Below are 24,286 nucleotides of genomic sequence, written 5' to 3' on the forward strand. Positions count from 1 at the left end.
ACCATACCCATTGCCACTAGGTTCAACAGAAGTACTGTTTCAAATTTAAAATGTTCTTTAAAATTCTACTGAGATGAAGTGGGCCTTGAATGTATTTCCTTGTTTTGAAATAAGTATATTTTTAAACTTAAATTTTGTGTCTTACCAGATTGACTAATAAATAATTTTTGCTATATTAACTAGGCTGATGGAGAGGGAGGGGCCTTGAAAACTGAGAAATCAAGTATCAAGTGAAACATAATAAATGGGGAATAACATGGGTTGTTTGTTTTATTTAAACAACTAAATATTTAAAAACCTGACATGTATTTATGTTCTACCAAGTTTTAAATACAGCTTCATTTATATGAGAAACTTATATTTTTTAGATTTCTCTTCAGAAACCTCTAAAACCTTTAGAAAATTATTTACAATTTATCAAAGACACTTGGAAGTATTACAGCTAAAGCTAGAATTGCAGTGTTTTACAAGCACAGCCACAGTGCTACCAACCTCACACTCCCAACTATTAATTTGGAGTGCCAGATATTTACTTCAGATTGGTCATTAATTAAAAGTTGTGCAACAATGAAATCCCAACATCACAGCAGTGCTCAAGTTACAAGCACTAACTACACTTTGATAATTCCTTCATGTGGTGAAGTTGGCTATTAAAATCATTAGGAATTCCTTTAAAAATATATTTACTAAGGAACTCATGAATTAAAGGTTGTCTCAGAAGAAGGTTATACCTGGCTGTAGACACTGCAGAGAAAATAGGGTGACTGAGGCTCCTCTTTCATATTCCACTGCCTCCTCCTATTATAAAACCCCCAACATCACATAGGGCACAGGCTCTATTATCCTAATGTAAATACATTGGTTTATATACAGCAGATGCACAGAAAAAGCAAAGCAACAGGACTCTTTTGTTTTATCAATGAAATTGCAGGTTTAAAGTAATTTATAGGGGAAAGAAGAAGAATTTGCACCTTGCTACTCACCAGCAATGCCTTTGCGCTTCTGAAACATGGCACGGTGTGGGGCAGGTGGTGATGGGGCTGAACCTGCCTGCTCCTGAACATCTTGGTTTGCTGTAGTTTTTATTAATTCAACAGCTGCTTGAAGAACTCTCAGCTGCAGAACAGCTGCCATATCTAAAGAGAGGCATACAAAGGCCACATCACATCCATTCTTTACAAATCTGCCCCAAGATTTTTTTACTGGGTATTTGTAAAGAAATACATCAAAAGAGTCAGAGTTGTAAAACTCTGGAAGTCATGGAATTGCATGGAAGTCACATAAAAAGTCACTTTGCTATTATACTGACACAGGCAGTACACAAGTGAGTTCTCATGGAAAAGCCACTGAATTTGATTATTCTGAGATTAGCTAAATGAAACTGTATAGAACATTTCTGTTGAAATAGTCTCAATGAAATTTTACACTCCCTGTTCAGAGTAGCAGTACAGAACTCTTTAACACAAAAAACAGGCTCCTGAGAAAAACTACTACTTTGAGAGCCACTTAGAGAAAGAAGATCCATCACCAAGTAGCTCCCCTTACTCCCTTGGCAAGAATATAAAATTTAAATAAACAAAAAATAATCAGTAGGGAAGAGATTTCCTTCTCCACTCCCATGACCCCCAAAATAATCAGATAACTTACTTTGCATCCTTGTGTTTTTACTGTTTTGCAGATGACCCAGCAGCACAATGAGATCTTCAATAACACGAAAATATTGAGAACCTGAGGAGCTGCAGGCATGAATTGCAACTGCTACCAGCAGCTGTTGTATATCACATGCAAGTAACTTGTAGTCATTCAAGGGAATGCTGCAAACAAAGTTGTAGTTACCAGAAACATGAAAATTCTCATAGATCTTAACCCATGATAAGACCCATAACTATTCCCCTTGGTACTTCTGCCAACTGTACCTAATATTATACTGCCATTTACTAGAATATTATAATCAAAGACCTCTCTAGCATTCACTTTTGCAGACTGCAAGCCTGTAAATCTTTGAGATGGTCTCACATTAAGATTGTAATCAAGTTATTTGGAAAAGCAATGATACATTAAGGTATTTCTAAACTAATATCAAACAATTTTAAAAAAAATCAGGATAATATCTAATTTTGTAACCATGCTGTATTAAAACTACACTGGAGTAAAAAGAAAAACTATTTCTTCAGGATACAAACTAATGAAAAAAACTTTAAAAAAACCCCACCTTCTCTGTATGACCTTTCTTGAAGTAGAGAACGTTTGTAATTAATGAAGTCATTTAAGTTACTCAATCACAAATATTAAATCACAGGCAGCACAAGAGAGACTTTTCCTGTGGTTTTGACATTGACTATAGATACAGTAGAATGCTCTTGTCCCCTGGGCCTTTATCTTCCTGTACAGGTGAGTTTTACTTGGAAAAGCATCCCAAGGGTACTTCGTGTGACAAATCTGCATTTTAAAATGTTGTTACAGTTGGAATTTAAAGTGTGGAAAACCCATTTTCTACCCAGTGTATTCCATTGCTCAAACTGCATCTTGAAACATTAACTTTCACCTATAGGTAAAATCAAAAGCTGAAAGCCTCAAAATCAATGCTATTTTGTACATGTTCTGTGGTCATTTTAGAAAGCAGTAAGAATACATTACATCAGCTAGCTCTAAGGTTGTGCCTGGGCTATTTTACAGCAACTGATACTGTACTCACTTTGTTTCCAGCCCGTTGAGAGCAGCCAGAGTATTACACAACACGTAGAGCAAACCATTATCAAGCAGCAGGTCTGCAACTTTGGAGCAGGAATTTATGATTTGCAGCAGGAGGCAGAAGCAGTTATGTAGCAGAACATTATCATACAGAGAGTTCTCTATAAGTCCCAGGACAGGGATAACACACCATTTTTGAAAGAGTCCAACATTCTTGACATCTTCCAGATCAAACCTATTAAAAGAAATATAAGTGAGCAATGTCCTTAAAATAATAACCTGATATGTGCAACTGGAATGCCAGTCTGTGTGTGTTTAAATAAAGATGTAGATGGCAATTTCCTTCTCCTCACAGCAGTAACAATGCCCATCTACCAAAGGAAATGATAAACACTTGGAAGACACACAAGGAAATGAAGTGTTCAAAATACCCACCAATGAACTGCCAACTATCTGCAATACATATTTCATTAAGACAGGTTTGGGTTTAAGTTGATATAAAAAAATATGACTCATCATTTTTCCAGTAATAAGTATTACAGCTGGCAAAGACACTATCAAGAATCAGATACAGCTTGACACCAATACAATGATACACTGACTGACAGCAGGTTTGATATCCTATATACATTACTGCTGAAGTTTACTTTGGTTTAGCAACTTCTGGCTTATTGCAACTATAGAGTAATTCACACTTGGTATTACTTGTGCATTAATAAAATGCATTACTATTTTAATATTATACGCCTGACTATAATACACAACCCTAAAGGAATCTGAGCCTTAAGAATTACTTTTCCTGCCTCATGATCAGTCCCAAGGAAGTAAAAGTTCTGTTTTTGTGCTAGTTCAGCAGCCAGGTTTAAATTTTGCAATTAAGCAGGAATATTCTGGGTGGCCCTAAAGATCAGGCCAACAAGAAGAAGTAATTTGGCTACAAATCCTGCAAGGGCAGCAACTGAGAAGGAGCTTTTTCCAATATTTTTGCACTGCTGACTATACTTAGATGTATATTCTCCTGTGCAATTATTAAATACTCATACTAATTCTAAAAAAACATTAATTTACTTAGATTAATTGTCTGCTTGAAGGTAATCTCCTTTCCTGTCAATATGAAGTAGCCCTTTGGTTCAAGGACATAATATATCTGTGGAATTTTCCATGAAGGAAATGTGTATTTAAACTCAGGGCCAAGTCAAGGAAGAAGCTGTAGCATCAAGCTTTTTCCTTAAGCACCTACCAAAATCCAGGAGCAGAAGACTAGTGACTACCACTTAAAACTTCTAAGACTATAAACCAATTTCACATAGGATCAGAAAGAACAGGAACAGCTGAACTGATTACAGGACATGCCAAGTGCAAAGGCCTCTGAGACCCTCAGGAGGGCTGAGGGTTTGGAAGATCCCAGCTGACCCATCAGGTAAAGCTGCCATACAGAGACAAACAATAACCATAAGATTTCATGCCTTTAAATGTTGAAACTACAAGCGAACCATTTCAAAAGAGTTTTGAAGGAATTTTTTAATGGTTGATGGTTGACTACTAGGAAGAGAGCAGTGATAAGAAAGCAATTGCATTCTTGCTTCCAGCAAGTGCTCTGCTTGTCACTCAGCTAGGAAGTTACAGGACACAAACCGAAGCATTACTTACTCTTCATCCAAGCCAACAGAGCGGCCAAAGAGCATTTCCAAAAAGCACTCCACAACCTCCTGAGTCCCCTGGTGAAGGTACAGCTGGTTGGCAAGCAAGGAGAAGCCACGATTCTTTAAGAATTTCTCCTTCTGCTCCCTCTTTGCTCTCTTGAAATATGCATCCAACAACTAAAAAGAATGCATAATTATGATGTAAGATTTCAACATTTACCAGAACTCTCTTGAAAGTTAAGTTCCTGTCTGATTTGAACAGTTTGAAATAAGCTTTTTAAATTCCAGTCCATAAATTGCACTATTGCAACTGCAGTCTACACTGTTCTTGTTACATGGACAACTTTTAATCTGAAGACTCTTAGGCTTTTAGTCAAATTTGGGCGAGATGAAGTCACCCTTGTAACAGTTCCAGAATAGATACATAAATACATTCAAACTTTTTATACTTGTTAAATCCTGCACTTTAGTGTGTATGCAAGGGCACACACACATTTTTTTATCATTTAGTTAATAAAGCCATTATTATTATTATTCAAATTAAAATACAAATCTATTTGAAGTTTTCATTTACATAGCATTATCATCCAGAAACAAAACCTCTGAAAACATTTTGAAGCCTCAAGCCTATGTCCAGGTCAAAAATGTGTGAGAAGCTCCCCAGAACAACTCAAAGTCAACTGTGTCAGAAGTTAAAACTTTGCTCACACCATAGTTTAACACAGTGCATCAGTGTCTCACGTTGACAAGAAGGTCACCAACTCTTTCTGCACTGTTGCTTCCTTTTAAATCAGTAATGCTGTCACATGCTCCTAAGCCCTCTGACTTAGATCATAGACTATATTCATCTATTGAAAGATTCAATGTCTGTGTTGATTTGTTTTGGGGTTTTGTTTGGTTTTTAGTATTTTTAAGGGTGGGAAAATTTTAAAGTTCAAAGTAAACCTAGAAAAGTAAAAGAAAGCAGGCAAAAAAAAAACAACCCCCAAGCAAACAAACAAAAATTTAAAAAGTTTACAACATGTTAGCTAGTTCACTGCTTTTTTAGCCAAACAAATTGTGTAGGCCTACTTTAATGACTCCTTGTTGTATGAGAGGAGATGGGTGATTCACAAGAACTATAAGATAATCAGGTTGGATAAGTTTGTCCATCACATCTTCTAGCATGATATCTGGTAGGATTAGGAGAACTCCACGCAAGAGGTCATATAATCCACAGCAGATAAGTACAAGACAGTCTTCTGTACATCTGAAACCAGAGGAACATGTTTTACTAGTTCATTATCTACAACAGGAAACATTAAAAAAAGTATGGAATTGTTAGCTCCTCTTGGGCAGGAAGAGGAAGCCAGGCAAATGCTTCTCCAGTACTCCTATTACCACTTCATCAACACCTATTTTTTGCATGACAGATTAATTTAAGCAGAACTATTTGCACGTTATGCTAGCTCACAAGAAATCTGAAGTTCCCACTCCTATCCTACATGCAAATTTCCTCATTTTTCAAGTTTGCTACATAAATAACAAACTTCTATGGACTACAGCCTTAATTTATGACATCCACTGAAAACATATCCATAATTGTAAAGCTCCCAAATTTTGTAAAACAGTAATCAAGACCAAGAGCTCTGAAATGAAAGCTCATATATTGAACTACTGCTAATTTATTACTTTGTATTTGCTTACTTATCATCAGGGCTTCCAGAGGGATTTTGGGTATTCTCATCAGCTGAAGAAAAAGCCAGACTCTCCCAGTCTTCAGGAACTACATTCTTGTCAGCAAAGCTTGGCCAGCGAGCAATGACTGAGGATCCACCATGAACAGAAAATGCTAAACCCAACCCTGCAAAATTACTCTGAGTCTTCTGAAACGAAGGGAGTCCTTTCAGGTTGTCTGGACGCCGTGGTGATGGCTCAGCTGCAGCACCTCCACCTTCATTACTTTTCAGGTCTGCACCTGCTTCTTTACTCTCAAATGCCCTTTCAGAGAGCTCTTCTTCTTTTGCAATATCTTCAAACGTTTCAGCAGATGTTAACTCCGAGTCACAAACTGTTTTTGCAGACTCACAACTGCTGAGAAAGAGTTCTTCTTGTACTTTCTTTATGGTTTCTGAACTCCCTACAAAACCAATTTTACCCTGGAGGTCAAGGGAGCCATGCTTGCCAATCATCTGCAGGTCATCAATGCTCCTTCCCACTCTGTCAGTTTGTCTTTTTCGATGGACTTGAGGTGAGGAAGTAGGAGATGCTGGTAAACTTTTACACAGCCTTTTAGGTTCCTGAGAGCTTATCTTCTGCTGTACACTAGCACTGGAAGTACTTCCTAGAGAAACAAGGATACACCTTTAGCATTCCTTTTGCACTAGAAAAAAGCTTTTCCCTCAATGCTACACTCCACATATATTCAACACCGTGATGGCCCAACTTAATTTCATGTGGCAAAACTGATTCAACACCTGGATAGCTCAGATTTGGCTGATCAAGTAGAGATAATAAAGTACTATGCAACCATTTATTTAGCAAATCACAAACAAGAAGATAAATAAAATGAAAAATAGCTTTTGTATATATACTGTGATTGTGGATTTCCATTATGATCCTCTCAACTAAGCCTCATCAGGAATTTGAACAGAATCAGAGGGTGGAAGGCACCTCTGGAGATTTCCTAGCCCAACCTTCTTGCTCAAGGCAGGGTCAAACAGAGCAGGTTGCTCCATTCAGAGCTCTTCTAGAAGAGGTCCAATCTACCAGCATATTTCAGTGGACATTGAAATGCTATTTACTGACCCTTCTGCACTAAGGCTTTACATGTACTTCATATTTATAACAAATCAGTGCATTTTTTATTTAACATGGCTTCCTTTTAAGAGCACGTTTTGACCTGAAACAGTCAGACTTTCAGAACATGTTACGGATGTCTCATGACATGTATTTTTAAGCAGTCTGTACACCAGACTGGCAGAGGAAGCTTTCTTTCTGTTAGTCTGTGAAGAGGAGACCTCATTCAGAAGTACATTGAAAATCATGACCTGTTCAGTAGCACTGCAATGATGATGCATCAGAAATATTTTATATTCTCATTGTCAATGAGCTTAAATAAAGGGTTGGACATAAGTTGTGGTTTAGCTTTTGGCTTACAGATGATATTTGTTGGCTGCCTATGCAAATCTAAAAGTAAAAGTACAAACCTATTTTAATAATGCCAAAAACCATCACAAAAACCAAATGAGAAAAAGTTGCTGTCGTCACACTATTTCAGCATTTATAGCAGAGGAATTCAAAACTGATTGAAGTAGTTATCTTTATAGACCTGAACTTGTTCAGCATACTTTATAATTAAACTGTTTCTAAGAAACAACTCAGTTTTAATTTATAACTGAGGTATCTTATATTGTTCTTTTTAAGATACTTTCCCATCCTCTATCATATAAGAACAGTGAATAAACCTGCAGTGAAACAAAATGCCAATATTTTAATACTATGTTTAGATGAGTGTTAATAATCATGCACAAATAAAGAAATGTATCAGCTTAATGCTTTTTGCAGCTAAGATAGCTGCCAAGGGGCCACTGTTTCAGTTATTGCCTGGCTATAATATTCTTGTACAGGTCTAGCAGGTCTGTTTAACGAATGAAATTGTTCTGCTGTCTGGTCACACTTAACTGCCTGTGGCAATTTGCCTCAGCTTGAGAATGAAGAGCAATTTGGGTAGCATGGTCAGTTCCATCCTTCTTACTCTGCTGTTCAGGAATCAAGACCCAAGGGGCAGAAGGAGCTTTTCAAGAAATATCTATGGGAAAGTAAGACTTAGAGGCCAAAGGCTTCAATGGGTCCTAATGTCCTTATGTTTTCCCAGCATTGTTTTACCTCCTAATGGTGAAGCCATAAATCCAGTTGGAGTTGTGACCACAAATGCAGAACTGTCCACTGACTTCCCACCACTGCTGGAGTTTCTCAGGTACATCAGTGATTCAACTTTCTCCTGAAAAATTTTGCCATCTTGAAAGAAAAGGGACAAGGTTACATAAAAGCTTTCTAAAGTTTGCATTTTTTGTATATTTAGACTCAAAAATTTATATTTTTTAGTATTACATGACTGATACAGATCAACACAATTGTACTGCCTTTGAAAGTGATTAAGAACACTGGAGGTACACAGCCATCTGCAAAAGGAGAGAACCTTTCAAGCTTGGATGATGCTTTCCATGTTTACCTAGGTTATGTCTAAGGTTGTATAATGCTCACATTAAAGCATGAACTATACACGTATCAATTTCTCATTTTTAAAATGAAAAACTTTTAAAGCTCAAAGCACTCATTTTGCCAAAGTGGTAATCTAGTAGAGAGATAGTAAAGACAGATTTAGGACAAAAATCTGCACCCCTCAAACCACATAGCAGTGTGTGGCTTTCTGCAATGGACTGATGGTGCCTGCCAATGATGTCTGACAGTGCAATTGCTCACATGCTCAAAATGCTCCTCATGTTTTTATTCTAGGAATTCAGTAGTAGAAGAAAAAGTAGAGATGGAGACAGGACCATATACTCATATTTCTGAAGAAGCTTCATTTACAGGCAAGCTCAATGCTTTTCTCTACGATTTGCCCATAGGCAAATGCATCCATACAGGCAGCTAAGATGATACATTCTATTTAACAGCACCAAACTTCAACCTTCTTTAAATAATGCAGCTGGTAGCTATATCTTTATGTCTGCAGACACAAGAAAGCACTCCATGTAAGCCAAGCAAAGCTTAACTAAAATGTCTTTAAATACTGTAAACTATTTTTATTCGTGAAGTTCCAATAGTTCAATTTCTTATGCAGTTATTACAAGATAGCAAAGAAAATAATAGAATAGTAATAAGACTGAAAGAGGTTTAATATCTGTCTAGATTTTTAACCTATTGTTTATTTCTAGTTAAGTATGATATACCTACCTATGTGCAGGGAAAAGTAGAAGTTGGTAGGATTGTGACAAACATATGTATTAGTGGGAGGGTGAACTGATAACAGGAAATTGAAGACCAGTGTCAGCAATTCCAGGTCTGGGGGAGATCCAAGTACTTCTTCAATTATTTTCACAAATGACCTACAAACCTCCCGAGGCAGGGTTGCAAGGTGCCCTTCTTTATGCTCCTAGAAAGGAAAAGCAGTGCAACTCTAAGTACCCGAGACACAGGATAAAACTCCTTGTGCTGCTTGCACAGTATCAGTGCTTTGCAGTAACCAAGACATGAACTAGTAAGAGACATCTCTGCTCTTTATGACAGGGTCACAGTTCATTTCAGCTCCTATTCATGTTTATGGATTGTGAGAGCAACAAGTGCCTAGGTTTTTAAGTAACACCAGAGGGTTAAAATCTCTTTAAAACAGAGTTCCCAGTAGGACACTGACAATTTACAGCAATAGCACAACAATGATAGAGGACAGTCTACTGAAGTAGTTTTTTCTATAGCATCCTATAGTTCAGGAAGGAAATCGAGGTCCTGAAGCAGGTCCAGAGAAGAGCAAGGAGGCTGTGAAGGGATCCAGCACAAGTCCTGTGAGGAAGGGCTGAGGGAGCTGGGGGTGTTGAGGCTGGAGAAGAGAAGGCTCAGGGGAGACCTCATCACTCTCTACAACTCCCTGAAAGGAGGTTAGAGCCAGGGGGGGGTGGGCTCTTTTCCCAGGCAACTCTCAGCAAGACAAGAAGGCACAAAAGGTCTCAAGTTGTGCCAGGGGAGGTCTAGGTTGGACATTAGAAAGAATTTCTTTCTGGAGAGGGTGATCAGGCATTGGAATGGGCTGCCCAGGGAAGTAGTGGATTCTCCGTGTCTGGAGATATTTCAAAAGAGACTGGATGTGGCACTGAGTGCCATGGGCTGGGAACTGCAGCAGGAGTGGATCAAGGGTTGGACTTGATGATCTCTGAGGTCCCTTCCAACCCAGCCAATTCTATGATTCTATGATTTTAGGATCTTCTCCCCCTTAAAGTATTTGTCAAGCACAAAGTAGGATTTCAGAGTGAAAGTACCTGGAGAACCTGACAAGTCAGCAGGAAGTGATGTACCACTTGAGCTTTCAACAGCTGTTTGATGTTAAACATCTGTTGGTGATGGTTGGCTCTGATAAGGATTTCAAGAGCTGCTAATAGAGTTTCCCAGACACCTTGCTGAAAAATAAAACAAAAACAGGAACAGGGTTTCAAATAGAGTTAATTTTGCACCTAAGGAAAAGATTTAATCATTGTGGAGGGTCAGAAAGAGAAAATACTAGAGAAGTTATGCTCAAAGTTAAGCATATTTTAATGACTAAGCTACAAAAAATGTACTTGTCTGAAACTAGTTTTGTATACTTTGCTGTATTAACAATGGATGGTTTTTTCCAACAGCTTAACTCCAGAGGGAAGCAGAAGGTCTGTTCAACTAATAAATCATTTGCATACATTACATTTACAGAATTTAATACACTAAGGCTACCTGCATAATTGATAACAGGAGATTGATGTTACTACCACTAAAAGGACCATTAATTTTAAAAAATGTTAGAAATATTTAATAACACCTAACAGTAAAAATTAATTTCAGACCTCATAATACTCCATCACTTTTAAAATACTGACTTTTAGACTGTCCATCTTTCCAAAATTAAAGGAATTACCTTTGCTTTGGACCATATCTTCCAGTCAAGCAGCAGCTTTTCTAACAATTGAACATCCTGGATAACTGCAGTAGAATCTGTGTCAAGCATGAATTGCCCATTTTCATTTATGTAGAGAATCTCATCACTGCAGCATCCTTCAAGGAGAGTCTTAAAAATTCAGAAAATCTTTTGAATGTCATAAGCACAAAGCAGTACAGTTGTCCTACCCAATTTACAAAAAAAAAAACAACTTTGGGATATCAAACTCTTGACAGGGAAGGAATGTATTTACCTTGCCAACTTTAAAAACAGTTGCTGAGTTTAGTAACCCCTACTGGAGGCATTTCAGAGTCTTTTAACTTCACTCTTTTAACACCAATACAAAAATTTCTTTGAAAATATTTTCAAAAGCACTCATATTTTTACTAATGACTTAAAAGTTTATTTAGCAATCCTATCTGTCAGAGAAACAAAGTTGCTTTTCCTCCCTTGTCTCTCAAATTAGGGTCTTCCAACACTTCCTTTTTCTGCCCTCACCTATAAGGAGTTTCTAGTTCAAGGCAAAATACTCCCAGGCTGAACTTGCTCCATGCAAATACTGTTCTGCCCTTGGGAAAACAGCTTCAAATGTAGACTTAAAATCTGAGAAGTTTCTAAATTTGTGTTAGCATTGAATAAAATCAGGTTTAAAGAGCACTCTACCTTCAGCATGCAAAATCCAACAATGCATTTTGGTTTGATCAGCACTCGATGGATCATGGAATATCCATTACAATTGTCCATCTCCTGTATTCTCTGCTGATTGTATTTTGTTAAAGACAGTATAAGTTGCAGTGCTAAAGCTTGAGTTTCTTCACAGCTGCTAATTTCTACAACCTGAAGAAAATGCAAATGTAATAAAAAACTTAAAATGAGAAACATTTAGCAAAGAAGCCTTAAAAATGCTTTGTTTCAATCTTAAATCATGACTTCTGGATTAATTTTGCACGTTAATTTTTGCCTATTTGTGTAAACTCACATCTTATATCTGAAGTGATAATTCCTACTGTGGTAAATGATGTACTAATAAAATAAAAGTCTCATTACAGAAATCCCTTTTTTGAGTAAAAAAAAACTGCTCTAAAGAAAACTTTAGCAGAAGGCATAAATTTATTCTTGCTGTACTACAAAGTCACAAGGTCATGAAATAAGTAAGCCACTAATTAGAATAAACTGTTTGTCTTGAAAAAGTATGCTTCCTAAATGTTTAAGGAAAGCTTTAAATTAAGTTTCCTGAAGGTCTAGAAAAAAGGAATCACATCCATACTTCTAAGTAGTATGAGTAAGGCAGCTAGAATATATGACTCAAGATTCAAGGAAATATGGAATAACATATATGCATCTCCCCCCTTCCAGCACCCTTACCCTGGCAAAGAGGAAAACGAATGCACCAGTTCCTCCAATTTCATGTAGAATACCCTGCAGAGTTTTGTATTCAACAGGCTGAAGTGTTTTCAGGTGATGAGAGTCCAACACATTGCTCTGCACTTCTTTTGAACTGAAAGGCCTCTGAGAAGGTACAGTTTTCACTTGACCCTTCAGTCGAATAACAGGTTCATATATGGTGTACTGACCAGGGTAGCATGTGGTATACACAACAGCAAGACTCTCCTGAAGCGAGAGAGATTGCAGTGTTTTCAAGAAAGTTTAATAAAAAATAAAAATAAAAATAATTTTAAAAAGTAAATGAGCTCCAAAACACAAAAAGCCACACAACAGACACCTAAGAACAAGTAGCAGCAGTTAATTTCTAATTTACAATTAGCATGCTCTGAAGTTTTATGTGGATGAACAAGGATTCTAAATTTTAGCAGATGTATGCAATAGCCACAGCACAGGAAGTTAAGAAAGCACTAAAAAAAAAAAAAAAAAAAGGATCACCTTCTTATCACCTGAAGAAGAGTTACAATTCTTTTGCATAAAAAGATACTGACAGATTTAAAAGAAAATGGGCATACAGAGGTACTGAGCAAATTGTTTCCCCTTCTAAAGTGACAAATGCAAAACAAAGTTATTTGCTATTTTTTAAAAAGTTCCTTCAACTGTGTTTTAAATCTATCCTTTAATTAGCTTTGCCTTAAGAGAATCTCAGTAGAAGTTTTGTTACTAATGAAGAGCCTCAGAACAAAACAAAGCACCTATGGAAAGTAACTTACTCATTTCCCCAGAAAAATTTTAAATCATGGTAACTTATAAGGTTATTTAAAACAGAAATAACTACATTTAAGACTCTTGCATTCTATGCAAAAGCACAGATTAACACACTACTTGAGCACACAGTTCTTCTCTGGTTACTTGCTGGTTTGTATGCCAAAAGACTAAAAGTTGCATGACTGATTTGATAGGCTTTTTACTTATTCCATTCATTCCTTCTTAAGCTATTCAAAATTTAGTACCTCTGTTTACAAGGGTCACATCCAGACAGAATGACCCTTCATCTACAGCTACAAAACTACTGTAGAGCAAGATTAGAAAAATCACTCTAGTGGAAACCATTCATACAGCAAGAATTACCAGTGCATGAAGATAATTCCCCAAGTATAGCAGGCTTCACTGATAAAGTTTTATTTTATTCTTTTTCTAGATTAACTATATTTACACCTGTATCAGGCACAGCTGTTACAGTCAGGAAAGATTAAAAAAGCAAAGATCTGACATCTGGAAAAAGACTTTCAGCCAAATTTCATGCAAATTTACCCCTCTCAAAGTCCTCAAAGAACTGGGGTGAAGATTTTTGCTTCAGCCAGGTAAATCACCCTAACTCCCCCACCCCATCAGTTTTAATGTTAAAAGATTAACTAAGCTGTCTCTGGCTAACTTTACACTAATGGAAAGAAGAATTATATATTCATCCTGGAACATTTGGAGGTGCCTGCTTATCTGATAGTTTAAATACTCAGGATTATAGGTGATGGAGTATCTAAAGGTTGTCACAATCCAACCTAAAGCAAGATGAAGTGGCCACCTAGTGTGGAGTTGAACTCTCACTGAAACGAGGGGGAGAACCCTGCAGTGACTTTAATGAGAAATGGATTTGCTTCTGCCTGCTTCCTGAAAGTGAAGCACTTAGAGAGAGAGCAGGAAATGTGTTCCCAGTTTCTTATTCAGTTATAACAGATTAAGAACCATTTTTTAAGTAACAACTTACAATTAAAGGCCCAACATCCACTTCCTTTTTTGCCATGAAGAGCTCCTTAATTTGTTCACATTGCAGAATCTCTTTGGTTATGTATTTAGAGAAATTAGTCAATGTTTTGCCATATTTACAGGGCATTACAGATGTGAAGTCTGGCCCACAGGTGTATAAGTAAAATGCTTCCTCAGGTCCAATCTTTGCACCTAAAATCCAGAAAAGCTGTTAACTCTTCAGCATTCAACAAAGCAAAATTCCTACATTGGCTTGCAGATAGTATCAGAGACTTTCCAAGGAAAATCACACCCTGGTTTTCACAGTCCCTGCTGATGGTACCCTGAGCTGGGTACAGCCCAATGCTTGCTGTCAGCCTCTGCTGATCTCTGACTTCTGACACATCACAGGCCAGGCCAATTCAGCAGCAAAGGCAACTGAAACCAAGTCAGGAAAATGATCTCCATAAACTGAAGACCAAAGGCTCTGAATTGCATTTTGTAAAATTGAAAAATCATCTATCCAAGCCTTCTCACATTTTGTTTTCAACAACAGCAGCATTACAGATAGCAACATCATGGAGTGTTGGACAGAGGGACAGGGAAGGACATAACAGTTCAAGTTCACTACATCTGACAGGGAGGGAAAAGAAATAAAAATGTGAGAAGTAGAAGGTCACATGAACCTCCCTCCCCTTTCCATATCTTGGGATATCTCTTTGTGAGAATGCAAATTCAAAAGGAACATTCAGAAGGACCCAAGTCTGCCAGGTATGAGTGCATGGCAGCTGTGTAGCAGAAACCCAGTGATGTCTCTCTGGATACATCAGTCATGCTAGCAGTAGACATTCAGCAACCACACCATGTAGATTCACCAGAGGGAGCTTATATTTATGACAAGCATCTCACCTATGGCCTGCATAAACAAACTATCTCTACACAGAGCACCTGCATGCACCACACACCCTGGAGAACTGATTTAATTTGTGTAGCAGTCCTGACCAGGATGGTGCACATGAAATTATGATGATGAGCAAAATTCCAGCTTTCAACACTAAGCAAACAACCAGAAATCCTGGACAAAGCTTTCTAAGGGTGAAGAGAACTACACATCTATGAAATTCCCAAAGTAACTTCAGCAGCTTGAGAAATAAGAATGCTCAACTCAAAGTATTTTGCAGTTCCGAATTTTTTTTACTTTTTAATATGCTTTACATAATTTAAAACCAGTAGTTTTGAAGAAAATTGATTTCACTTATTTGCTATCTGGGAGAGACTATGAGCTTTAAAAAAAAACTAAGCAAAGCACCATCATCTCTCCATCTCCTGCCCCAAGGTATTATTTAAATAAATGTAAAGAAGCACTGCCGTAACTGGAACTGTCTATTACAGCACGAGGAAGAAAGCAAGAGGATAGTGTCAAAAGGATGCATTAGGAAGTACTCAATACAGAAGTATTTGCCTATTTTCTTCCTGATGTATTATGCTGTTAAAGAACATACAGCTTTTACTGTAAAAGCTTGGCATATTAAAATAATATCAAATGAAGCCTTTGATCTTCAAGTGGGAAAAGGAAATGAAGATTTATAAAGAAAAAAAAAGCATATAAAAGTACCATTAAACAGCAGCAGATTTCCAAGATCCCATCTACCCGACAATCGAAGCAAATCTTCTGGAGATGATGCAGAATGACCAATCATACAAAATGTTTTATTACTGTCAGATGACAAGCTTGATTTCCTTGGCAGTGCATAATCTAAATTAATCTCGCATTTCCTAAAATATAAAGAAACAAGTTTAAATATTAAGAAGTGATCAAAATTACTAATCAAGGTATTTTGCTTTCACTTAAAATGTATTCTACCATTTAGTAGATGAGAAGCCATGCTATTTCCAACATTAAAATACTGAAGCTATCATCAACTCCTAGGCACCTTAAAACTGTTACATGATGATGTAGGTATTCAAATACTGCACAGAGCAGAGGAAGAGTTCCAGCTGTGGTTGCCATACAGTTAAGATCTCCTAAATCTGAAATTCCTTCTTCCTTTACTCCCAGCTCAAAGAAGAAACTGTACAAAATGCAATATATACCCCTAGAGTATCACAGTTCACAAATTTTTACTATTCCTAAAAAGTCAAAGGTCTTTGACTATGCTAATACACATCATGAAATCTGTGGTTCACATTTGGTGGAAAATCTGTTGAGGATTTACTTTACCAGGGAATGTTGTCAAAGCTACTGAGCTGTGCAGCCATGGGCAGCAAGCCTGATGCTTTCAGAAAGCATCCAATTAACCTTATGGGCATCTACTTAAGCAGACCAATTGGGCTGTAAAAGTCACCTGAAGCAAGCTGAAAGAGTCCAACTCCTGGCAAATTGGCAACTAACTACAGAGAAGCCTCTAACTGCACATGTGCAGAACACTGTAGTATTTTTAGTTTCCCCTATAGACCCATGTTGGGATTTTAGTGCATATCAACATGCACAGATTGAACAACAGGAGGGTAAGAAATAAAATTGATTGAAGAATTAACTCTGTGTAGTTTCAAGAACAAAGAAAAGCAGCTATTACACTTTACAATTGCAGGTTTCATTGCAGAAAGAAAGCCCATAAAACAGCTTTTATGCTAGACATAGTTTAAGGAATGTCTTTAATAAAGTTGCTTCTTACTGACCAAATTCTAGAGGAATAGCAAAAAAATTGTGATAAATCTAATTGCTTTACAACATAGCATGTTGTCCACCAGCTTCATATTTAGGAGAGAAAGGAAGTGTCCATAGTCTGGACTTCAGGAAGGAAGTTCCTTTTCCTCCAGCCAAAGAATATTTCATGCAGGCAAGGTCCATCCAATCTTACAGTAGGCACCTCTGTAAGAAGCACAGACCTTAAGAAGAAGTAGTACTTCCCACTATAAGTTGAGATCTTGTTTGAAATATTCTTTTTAACCTCTTTTCTCTCAGTGGAGCAACATGACTGCCTTCTCTCCCTCTCCATTCCTACTTCCAACAATATTGCCCGTAGTTGAATGATACCTCCTTAATTCAGATTCTTAACATAACCAGACATGACTACTGCTGATTTCAGTCCACAGATTTGTTTTTTAAATCTTAAAATCTTTTACTATTTATCCCCTTCATTTATTCATGATGAAGAAAACCATTGACATCTGCATTAATCCACAGTATGAACTGAAGATTCTTTAAGCAATGGAGACCATTCTGGGTATTTCTCTTTTACCTCCAGAAGGCTATTCCAACTCTAACTTAAGCTTGCACCAAAATAGTGCAGATGTTTTCCTACCAGATAACATCATTTTTAAGACAACAAATATCTAAGTGCAACTAACTTATACTTTACCTCTGACCAGAAATCCACAGCAACAGCTTTCCATGAATATTTTTCTTGCTTTCTGGCTGCTGCTGGTATGTTATTGCCAAATGCTGCCACTGGCCCACATGGAAAACATTCTCTGAAGATTCAGCCTGTGCCAGCAGACCAGCTTTCATCTCATCGTTTGGATCCATGCACATACTATGAAAGTAAGAGAAAAGGAAAAACAAGTGCATGTGTTTGTTTTCAAATGCAGATTTTAAGCTCCAAATCTGCATTTTTTGGCCTGACTTACTTCGAGGTTGCATTCCTTAATGTTCACAAACAATATTTTTCATCACAGTGCTATATTTAGAGTGCTCAACATAAGCTAGAGAAATCCTCTCATTACAGTTTCAGCTTAGTTACTTAACTTGTTTGCATGACTCTGCTTACATTTAAGATAAAGATTTTCTCTCTATTTTACAGATAAGTTCAGTTTATTGAAAACAGGAAGGTACTTTGGACAATACAAAACAAAGTGTTCTAAAGCTGTGGCTTTAGATACACTTTAAGGATACTTATGAGATCTAAATTAGCACTAAAATGTGCTCAGAAGATTTAAAACCAAGATTATCATATTAGGTATTAAAAACCAGCAACTTCCACCCTGGAGATGTGAAAACCTACATTTACAAAAGCTTTTGTTTATCTTCACACATCTGTTGTGTGATTGCATTAATACTTGGATTGCTGCCTTGCATGATGTTTGTGACTGCTGTTGCATCTGAGTTTGGACAATTATTTATATGTGACTACACAAAATTTAAGCAAGTAATCCTGGAGATCTGTATGCAATACATTCACTTGATGTTCATAGAATCATAGAATTGGCTGGGTTGGAAGGGATCTCAGAGATCATCAAGTCCAACCCTTGATCCACTCCCGCTGCAGTTCCCAGCCCATGGCACTCAGTGCCACATCCAGTCTCTTTTGAAATATCTCCAGACATGGAGAATCCACTACTTCCCTGGGCAGCCCATTCCAATGCCTGATCACCCTCTCCGTAAAGAAATTCTTTCTAATATCCAACCTAAGCCTCCTCTGGCACAACTTGAGACCTTTTGTGCCCTCTTGTCTTACTGAGAGTTGCCTGGGAAAAGAGCCCAACCCCCCCCTGGCTCCAACCTCCTTTCAGGGAGTTGTAGAGAGTGATGAGGTCTCCCCTGAGCCTCCTCTTCTCCAGCCTCAACACCCCCAGCTCCCTCAGCCTCTCCTCATAGGATATTTGCTTAAGTCCCTTCACGAGCTTTGTTGCCCTCCTTTGGACCTGCTCCAGCACCTCGATCTCCTCCCTGAGCTGAGGGGCCCAGAACTGGACACAGGGCTCAAGGTGTGGCCTCACCAGGGCTGAGTGAGGGCCACCACTGTGCAAGATGCCTCTACTGTAGAAATTAGATCTGTCCTCCACTATCTGCAAGCCACTCCTGGCAGGGATGACACACATGTTCACAAGACTGTTTTTGGACTAATAAACCATACCGAAATATGAAAGCTCCAGTGTTCAAGTCTGCCCAGACTTGTATCATCAGTGCTTTGGAACCCAGGGAAATGATATGAATGCAGCCATCTTCAACAAGTTTATCTCCCAGGCTCAGGTATTCCGTTCCTATAGACTTGGTTTCTTCTGCAAATATAAACATTTCATACACAATTACAACACAGCCACAATGATTGTCCTATCAGCTACTGAGAGAGAAAAGAAATAGTTCAGGTACTGCAGATAATTGTTTCTTGTTTGGGTAGGGTTGGTTTTTTTGTTGGTTTTTTCTTCCCCCCCCCCCCAGTGACCTGACTAATATGTGCAATTCTATTCAGAGACCTGGGTCTCATACAGAAACAGAGGATCTTGACAAGAACTCAGCACTTCTCATATTTGTTGTTTAAAGTAATGTCAACCCACTGAGTGTGAATATTCTCTAATTCAATGGTGCTTTCAACATACCATATCACATTACATTCCTGTGTTAAACTGGCAGTCTTAGTGTGCACCAGGAAAATTTAATTTTTTTTCATCACAAATCATACTACACTTCAAGCGTGACATTGCATTAAGTATATTTACATTATCAAGCAAAAGTACAGAACTTCAAACAGTCTAATGATTTCTAAGGGTTGTGTTTCCCTTCTCCACCCCCTTTCATTCAAATACAGTGAAAAAAAAAAGTACAGTGTTGCAATTGAGAGGCATTTTAAGTAAATTAAGGAATTTTTCCTCCTGCAAATTATAATCCAGAAGATTCTGATCAGAAGAGCCTGGGAGCAGATGAGTCTCTATGAAAGTACAAAGGGAAATATTGCTCAGCTATCAACATTTACAATGGGGCAGACATGAGGAAAGTCAGAGGATTTTTACTCATTCAATTTCAGGCTCTAGTTCACAGCTTCAGAACATCTTTTAGTTAAGAGTTCCAATATTTAAATTTTAAATCACAGAAGATTTAGTTGCTCTCTATTAAAGAGAAATAACACAAAAGCCACTTGCTTCAACAATACATGAGACCAAACTTAGTGATCTTTTCCCATGACCTTTCAGCTACAGCATTTAATGTTTTCTGCAGCACAACCTGAAGCAGCACAAAGATATTTTACTTAATTTACTTACTATTTACTTAATTTTACTTAATTTGTAATATTAAATTACAAATTCAGCCAGAATACTGAACTTCTAAGGAAGCAGGCATTAATCTAAACAAAGGCTTAAGGCTGGAAATATTTTATCTCTAAGTACATAATTCAGTACTCAATCAAAAAGACTACCGCTCCTGTTTAATATCCATCAAAAAATAAATTAAACCTTTTCTATATGGTGTATCAATTAATAATACTTACAACCAGAATCCTTCAGTGCTACCCAAGCACAATCAGAAAGTATTTCATCCTCACCTGTGCTGTCAAAGCTGTTCTCTCTTACATCTACCAGTCTGCTTCTTCTCTTGACTTTCTTCCCCTTTTCTGCTGCATTTTCTGTTTCATGAGCACACTCCAGGTGAAACCACAGTGAGACACTGAAGCCTTCAGACATGTGTGGCCAACAGTTTTGTCCAACTAAAGGCAAGTGAATTGGGGCTACATGCCAAGAAGAAAGCAGCTGGTGACTCAAATTTTCACCATCTGCCTCTTTCTTACTGTGTGAAATTTTTGCTCTTTTTAGTAGTCCTGCAGCTTTGCTGTTGGAAGTGCTGGCAGATTTTTGTGAAGAACCACTGCTCAAACTTGCACCATGTAGCAAAGGGAAGGCAAGGTACTGCAATGGGTTCATAGAAATATTACTTTCTATAATCCTCAGTACACCCTTGAGTAGTATCTCCTAGAAGAAATAAACCAAGCAAATGAGAAAAAAAAAACAAAGGGGTTTATATCAAATAAAGTACCACCTAGCTCAACAGAACCTCACTCATTTAAATTTGGATTAATGTTTTCCCAACAGAGATCAACCTCCACCTGCAAAATGATACAAATTTATAAAGTACCAAGTAGCAACCTCAAGGGACTATGGCCAAACAGTTTTGGAGATTTAGTTAGGGCAAATCAATCTTGAAGTTACCATCTAGGAATCAGCTGAACCACAGCAGGTTGTCACTGTGCCATGTTCTCTCTCTGAAATTTGTTATGTGCCAACAGTTTAACTCACAACCCAAAAGAGCACACCTTTTACCCCATGTCTGAGGCTGGTGAAGAATGCACGCTCAGGCCATCCTTTTTTATTGCTAACAAAACTACTAATAAACTAGCTGGGTGCTTAAGCCAAAAAAATTCTTTAGATACTTAGCAATTATTTTTGCAAGCTACCTTTGAAAAAAATCAACTTGGTTCTGTTTGGTTTTGTAGAATCCCAGACTCCCATCTCAGACTCCCCAGTACTTCTTAAAATTTCCTTCCACTTGATTTTTTGCAGACTCCCACACAAACCACCAGAGCTATTTCAGCAGTATATCCCACACAAGCAGTAGATTCCAAGTTTACACAAACTAGCTTAACAGCTTTGAAAGTAATTCCTGCTGCTAAAGCATTCCTCAAACAGTGAGATGTTTTATAAGTTTAAAGGAGTAACTTCATATTTTACAGTATTATAGTGTTATGTCATCAAGAATCACAATGTCAGCCTCCTCAAGAGGGATGCTGTGTTTTTTTCTGCTGAAGAGAGTTCCCAGAACTCAAACCCTTCTCTCTATTTCCTTTTCATGCTCTGAGAATTATTTCCACCACATTTGATTTGCTCTGGTCAGTTAGAATGTTGGTACTGCAGTCTCCTAATTTACCAAAATACTTGGTCACAGAAGGATTTTTTTACTTCATTTTTCCTCACCAAGTCTCTGAATTTTCTGCGTGCTCCTCCATACATACCATACAAGGTGTCTTCTCCAAAAATACCCTCAGAAGAAGAGTCAGCTCTTCTGAACACGTTTGTGAACTCATCAAGGAAACTAACAGATCTACCAGCACCATTTGACATGCTAAAAGTAAAGAGAGAAAAAAATATTCTTGAAAATACTTTAAGCTTTAAAAAACTCATATTCTGCACAGTTATGAGGAAAAATTAACTTGGAAATCAGAGTGTTTCTTGCAAAAATATTTCAAATGCAGGAAGCTGTAATGCTGACAAGATGAATCCTAGACAGAACACACAGTACTTCCTGACACTAATTCAAAATTTCATTGAACAAGATTGGGTGGCTACAGAGCAAGTCTGGCTCCTAAGTTTGCAAAGTGGAGACAGAAAGCCTGGAAACCTGGTACCTACATGGCAAAGGCCACCCCACAAAGCCAGGGATCAAAGTCCTGAGATGGGTTTACATCATCTCCTGCTGTGGAGCACTCATGTGAAGCCACAAGGGCAAGCATTTAATTTGCTTCCACAGTCTTGGGTTGTCTACCTGCTTTCTGCTGGGAAAAGGAATATGAAATAAGAATTTATGTTGTGATGGAATCACATTAAATCAGGAAGATAATTGGTGGTTTTCCAAGCACTGTTTGCTAAACAAGGTTTATTATTTCAACTATCATTTTTAGATCTGACAGCATGTGGTTAAATAAGATTTCCACTAGCTCAGAAATAACTCTGTATTTACACATAACTTAGATACTTGTCACCAGTTAAAAAAAAGCAGCTGCATAAATTCACACATGCCCATAACGTGCATTGCCAATTTTGTACTTGAATTCTGACATAAAAATCTGAATGTCTATACATTAAATTATTTTTAAAAGTATTGAAGTTACTTGAGCTTTGAACTCACCATGAAAAGTAGACTCTGTTTCTGTCAATATGTTCAGAAATCCTCCTAAAAGATGTTTAACAGCTCCCTTTAAAAAAAAATACAGGAAAAATTGGTATCTGAAGAACATACACCAGCTCAAAGAGCTAAGAAATGACTTCTTCCAAACAATTAATGTCTGTATTAATTTTAAAGACATAACCATAACAGAAGGTACCTGGAATTATTTTTTACTTTTGCTACTGAGCATTCTTTCACGTTCTGTACATTTCAGTTGCAGAAGAGACTATAAAAGCCAAATACATTTAGAAAGAAATCTTTGAGCCATTATCAGTTCAGCAGCTGAGAGCTGCTTTTTTCTTCCTCATAACAGAATTACAGAATATGACAGGCTGTGACAAACCAAGCAGGTTGTATACAGTGATATCATGCTGGAAGCAAATTCAACCTTTCCCCCCCAAAAATCACAACCATTTACTCACAAGCATCCTTTACAAATAAATCTTAGATAAAGATAAGTTGAAAAATCTAGCTAAAGATATTCAGATTCTCTAAATTGATTACTTTGATAGGTTTCAATTTATAAAGAGCTGATTAATGAAAAGATATTTTGAATAAGTAATTTCATTTGTTGAAGTTTAGAAAAAAAATACACATGTGCTAGTGATTTAAAGCTAAAAACTGACACAAACAATCCAAGTACTAAAATAATCAGTGTTTTCCTCCTTTTGGTTTAAACTGTAAAGCACTAACTCTGCTTCTTAGTCAAATAAACACACACTAAGTTTAGATTCCTTGACCATATTTTCCATTTGTAAAAAAGGTATTTGGTTATTAAAAGCATAAAAGCCACTAGGAATTGTAAAGAATCACAATTACATCAGCATGTGCATAACTGCTAAGCTGTTGCCTTTGTTTAATAACATTTTTACCTGTTCTATAAGTAGAGTGGCATTTGTCTCCTTCTGGGTGATGATTTTCAGGCAGCTTTGGAATACATGAGCAAGCACATCTAAACTTGCATTACCAGCTGAGAGCAAGTTTAATTCTAGCATGCAGATTTCAGGATAGATTAATTCTCCTTGACTGATGTGTTCAGCTAGGTCATTAAAATAACCTGAAGGACCAGTGCCCCCTGGCTCTGCCTTTGTGTCTGCTCCTGAAAGAAAACACTTGTCTTAAACTTACTCAGCTGAATAAAGTTTGCATGATTTAAGCAGAACATCCAAGGACTACTTTCTGAAAAGTTCTCATAGGTATAAGCAAAAAATAACCAAGTTATAAGCAGTTTTTAAGTTAATATAGTTGTCTATTCTGCTTCAGACTTCCATATTTTGCTGCCAACACAAAAGGGTAAGGATGCAGTTCCTCCCATAACATGCTCTTAAACCGTGTGCCTTCATTTCCTGGGAAGTGGACACAGAGTAATGATGAAACATGCAATTCATGAAACATGACTATAAAATCACTGTAGTGGGGCCTCAAGCTTCTATACAGAACTCTGAGCCTACCAAGAAAGGAGATAAAGTATTTCATAGTAAAAGGTTGGGGAAACATTCAACTGAGAAAATC

The 24,286-nt window shown here is 37.4% G+C and overlaps 1 protein-coding gene across 1 annotated transcript in view; it reads right to left on the minus strand.

Moving 5' to 3' along the window:
* LYST (lysosomal trafficking regulator) overlaps positions 1-24,286 on the minus strand; it is a 74,414-nt gene that overhangs the window by 25,140 nt on the left and 24,988 nt on the right. The window contains exons 9-28 of the mRNA XM_030447801.1: positions 23,647-23,873; positions 22,736-22,802; positions 21,843-21,952; positions 20,382-20,805; positions 18,978-19,122; positions 17,484-17,657; positions 15,737-15,897; positions 14,144-14,334; positions 12,361-12,606; positions 11,659-11,832; positions 10,975-11,124; positions 10,349-10,486; positions 9,273-9,471; positions 8,202-8,333; positions 6,021-6,657; positions 5,406-5,583; positions 4,342-4,511; positions 2,696-2,926; positions 1,648-1,814; positions 984-1,136 (exon numbers count right to left, since the gene is read on the minus strand). Coding sequence (XP_030303661.1) covers positions 984-1,136; positions 1,648-1,814; positions 2,696-2,926; positions 4,342-4,511; positions 5,406-5,583; positions 6,021-6,657; positions 8,202-8,333; positions 9,273-9,471; positions 10,349-10,486; positions 10,975-11,124; positions 11,659-11,832; positions 12,361-12,606; positions 14,144-14,334; positions 15,737-15,897; positions 17,484-17,657; positions 18,978-19,122; positions 20,382-20,805; positions 21,843-21,952; positions 22,736-22,802; positions 23,647-23,873 — 4,074 coding nt within the window. The remainder of the gene's footprint in view (positions 1-983; positions 1,137-1,647; positions 1,815-2,695; positions 2,927-4,341; positions 4,512-5,405; positions 5,584-6,020; positions 6,658-8,201; positions 8,334-9,272; positions 9,472-10,348; positions 10,487-10,974; positions 11,125-11,658; positions 11,833-12,360; positions 12,607-14,143; positions 14,335-15,736; positions 15,898-17,483; positions 17,658-18,977; positions 19,123-20,381; positions 20,806-21,842; positions 21,953-22,735; positions 22,803-23,646; positions 23,874-24,286) is intronic.

The sequence above is a fragment of the Calypte anna genome, chromosome 3 (genome assembly GCF_003957555.1).
Source record: "Calypte anna isolate BGI_N300 chromosome 3, bCalAnn1_v1.p, whole genome shotgun sequence".
Lineage (NCBI taxonomy): Eukaryota > Metazoa > Chordata > Aves > Apodiformes > Trochilidae > Calypte > Calypte anna.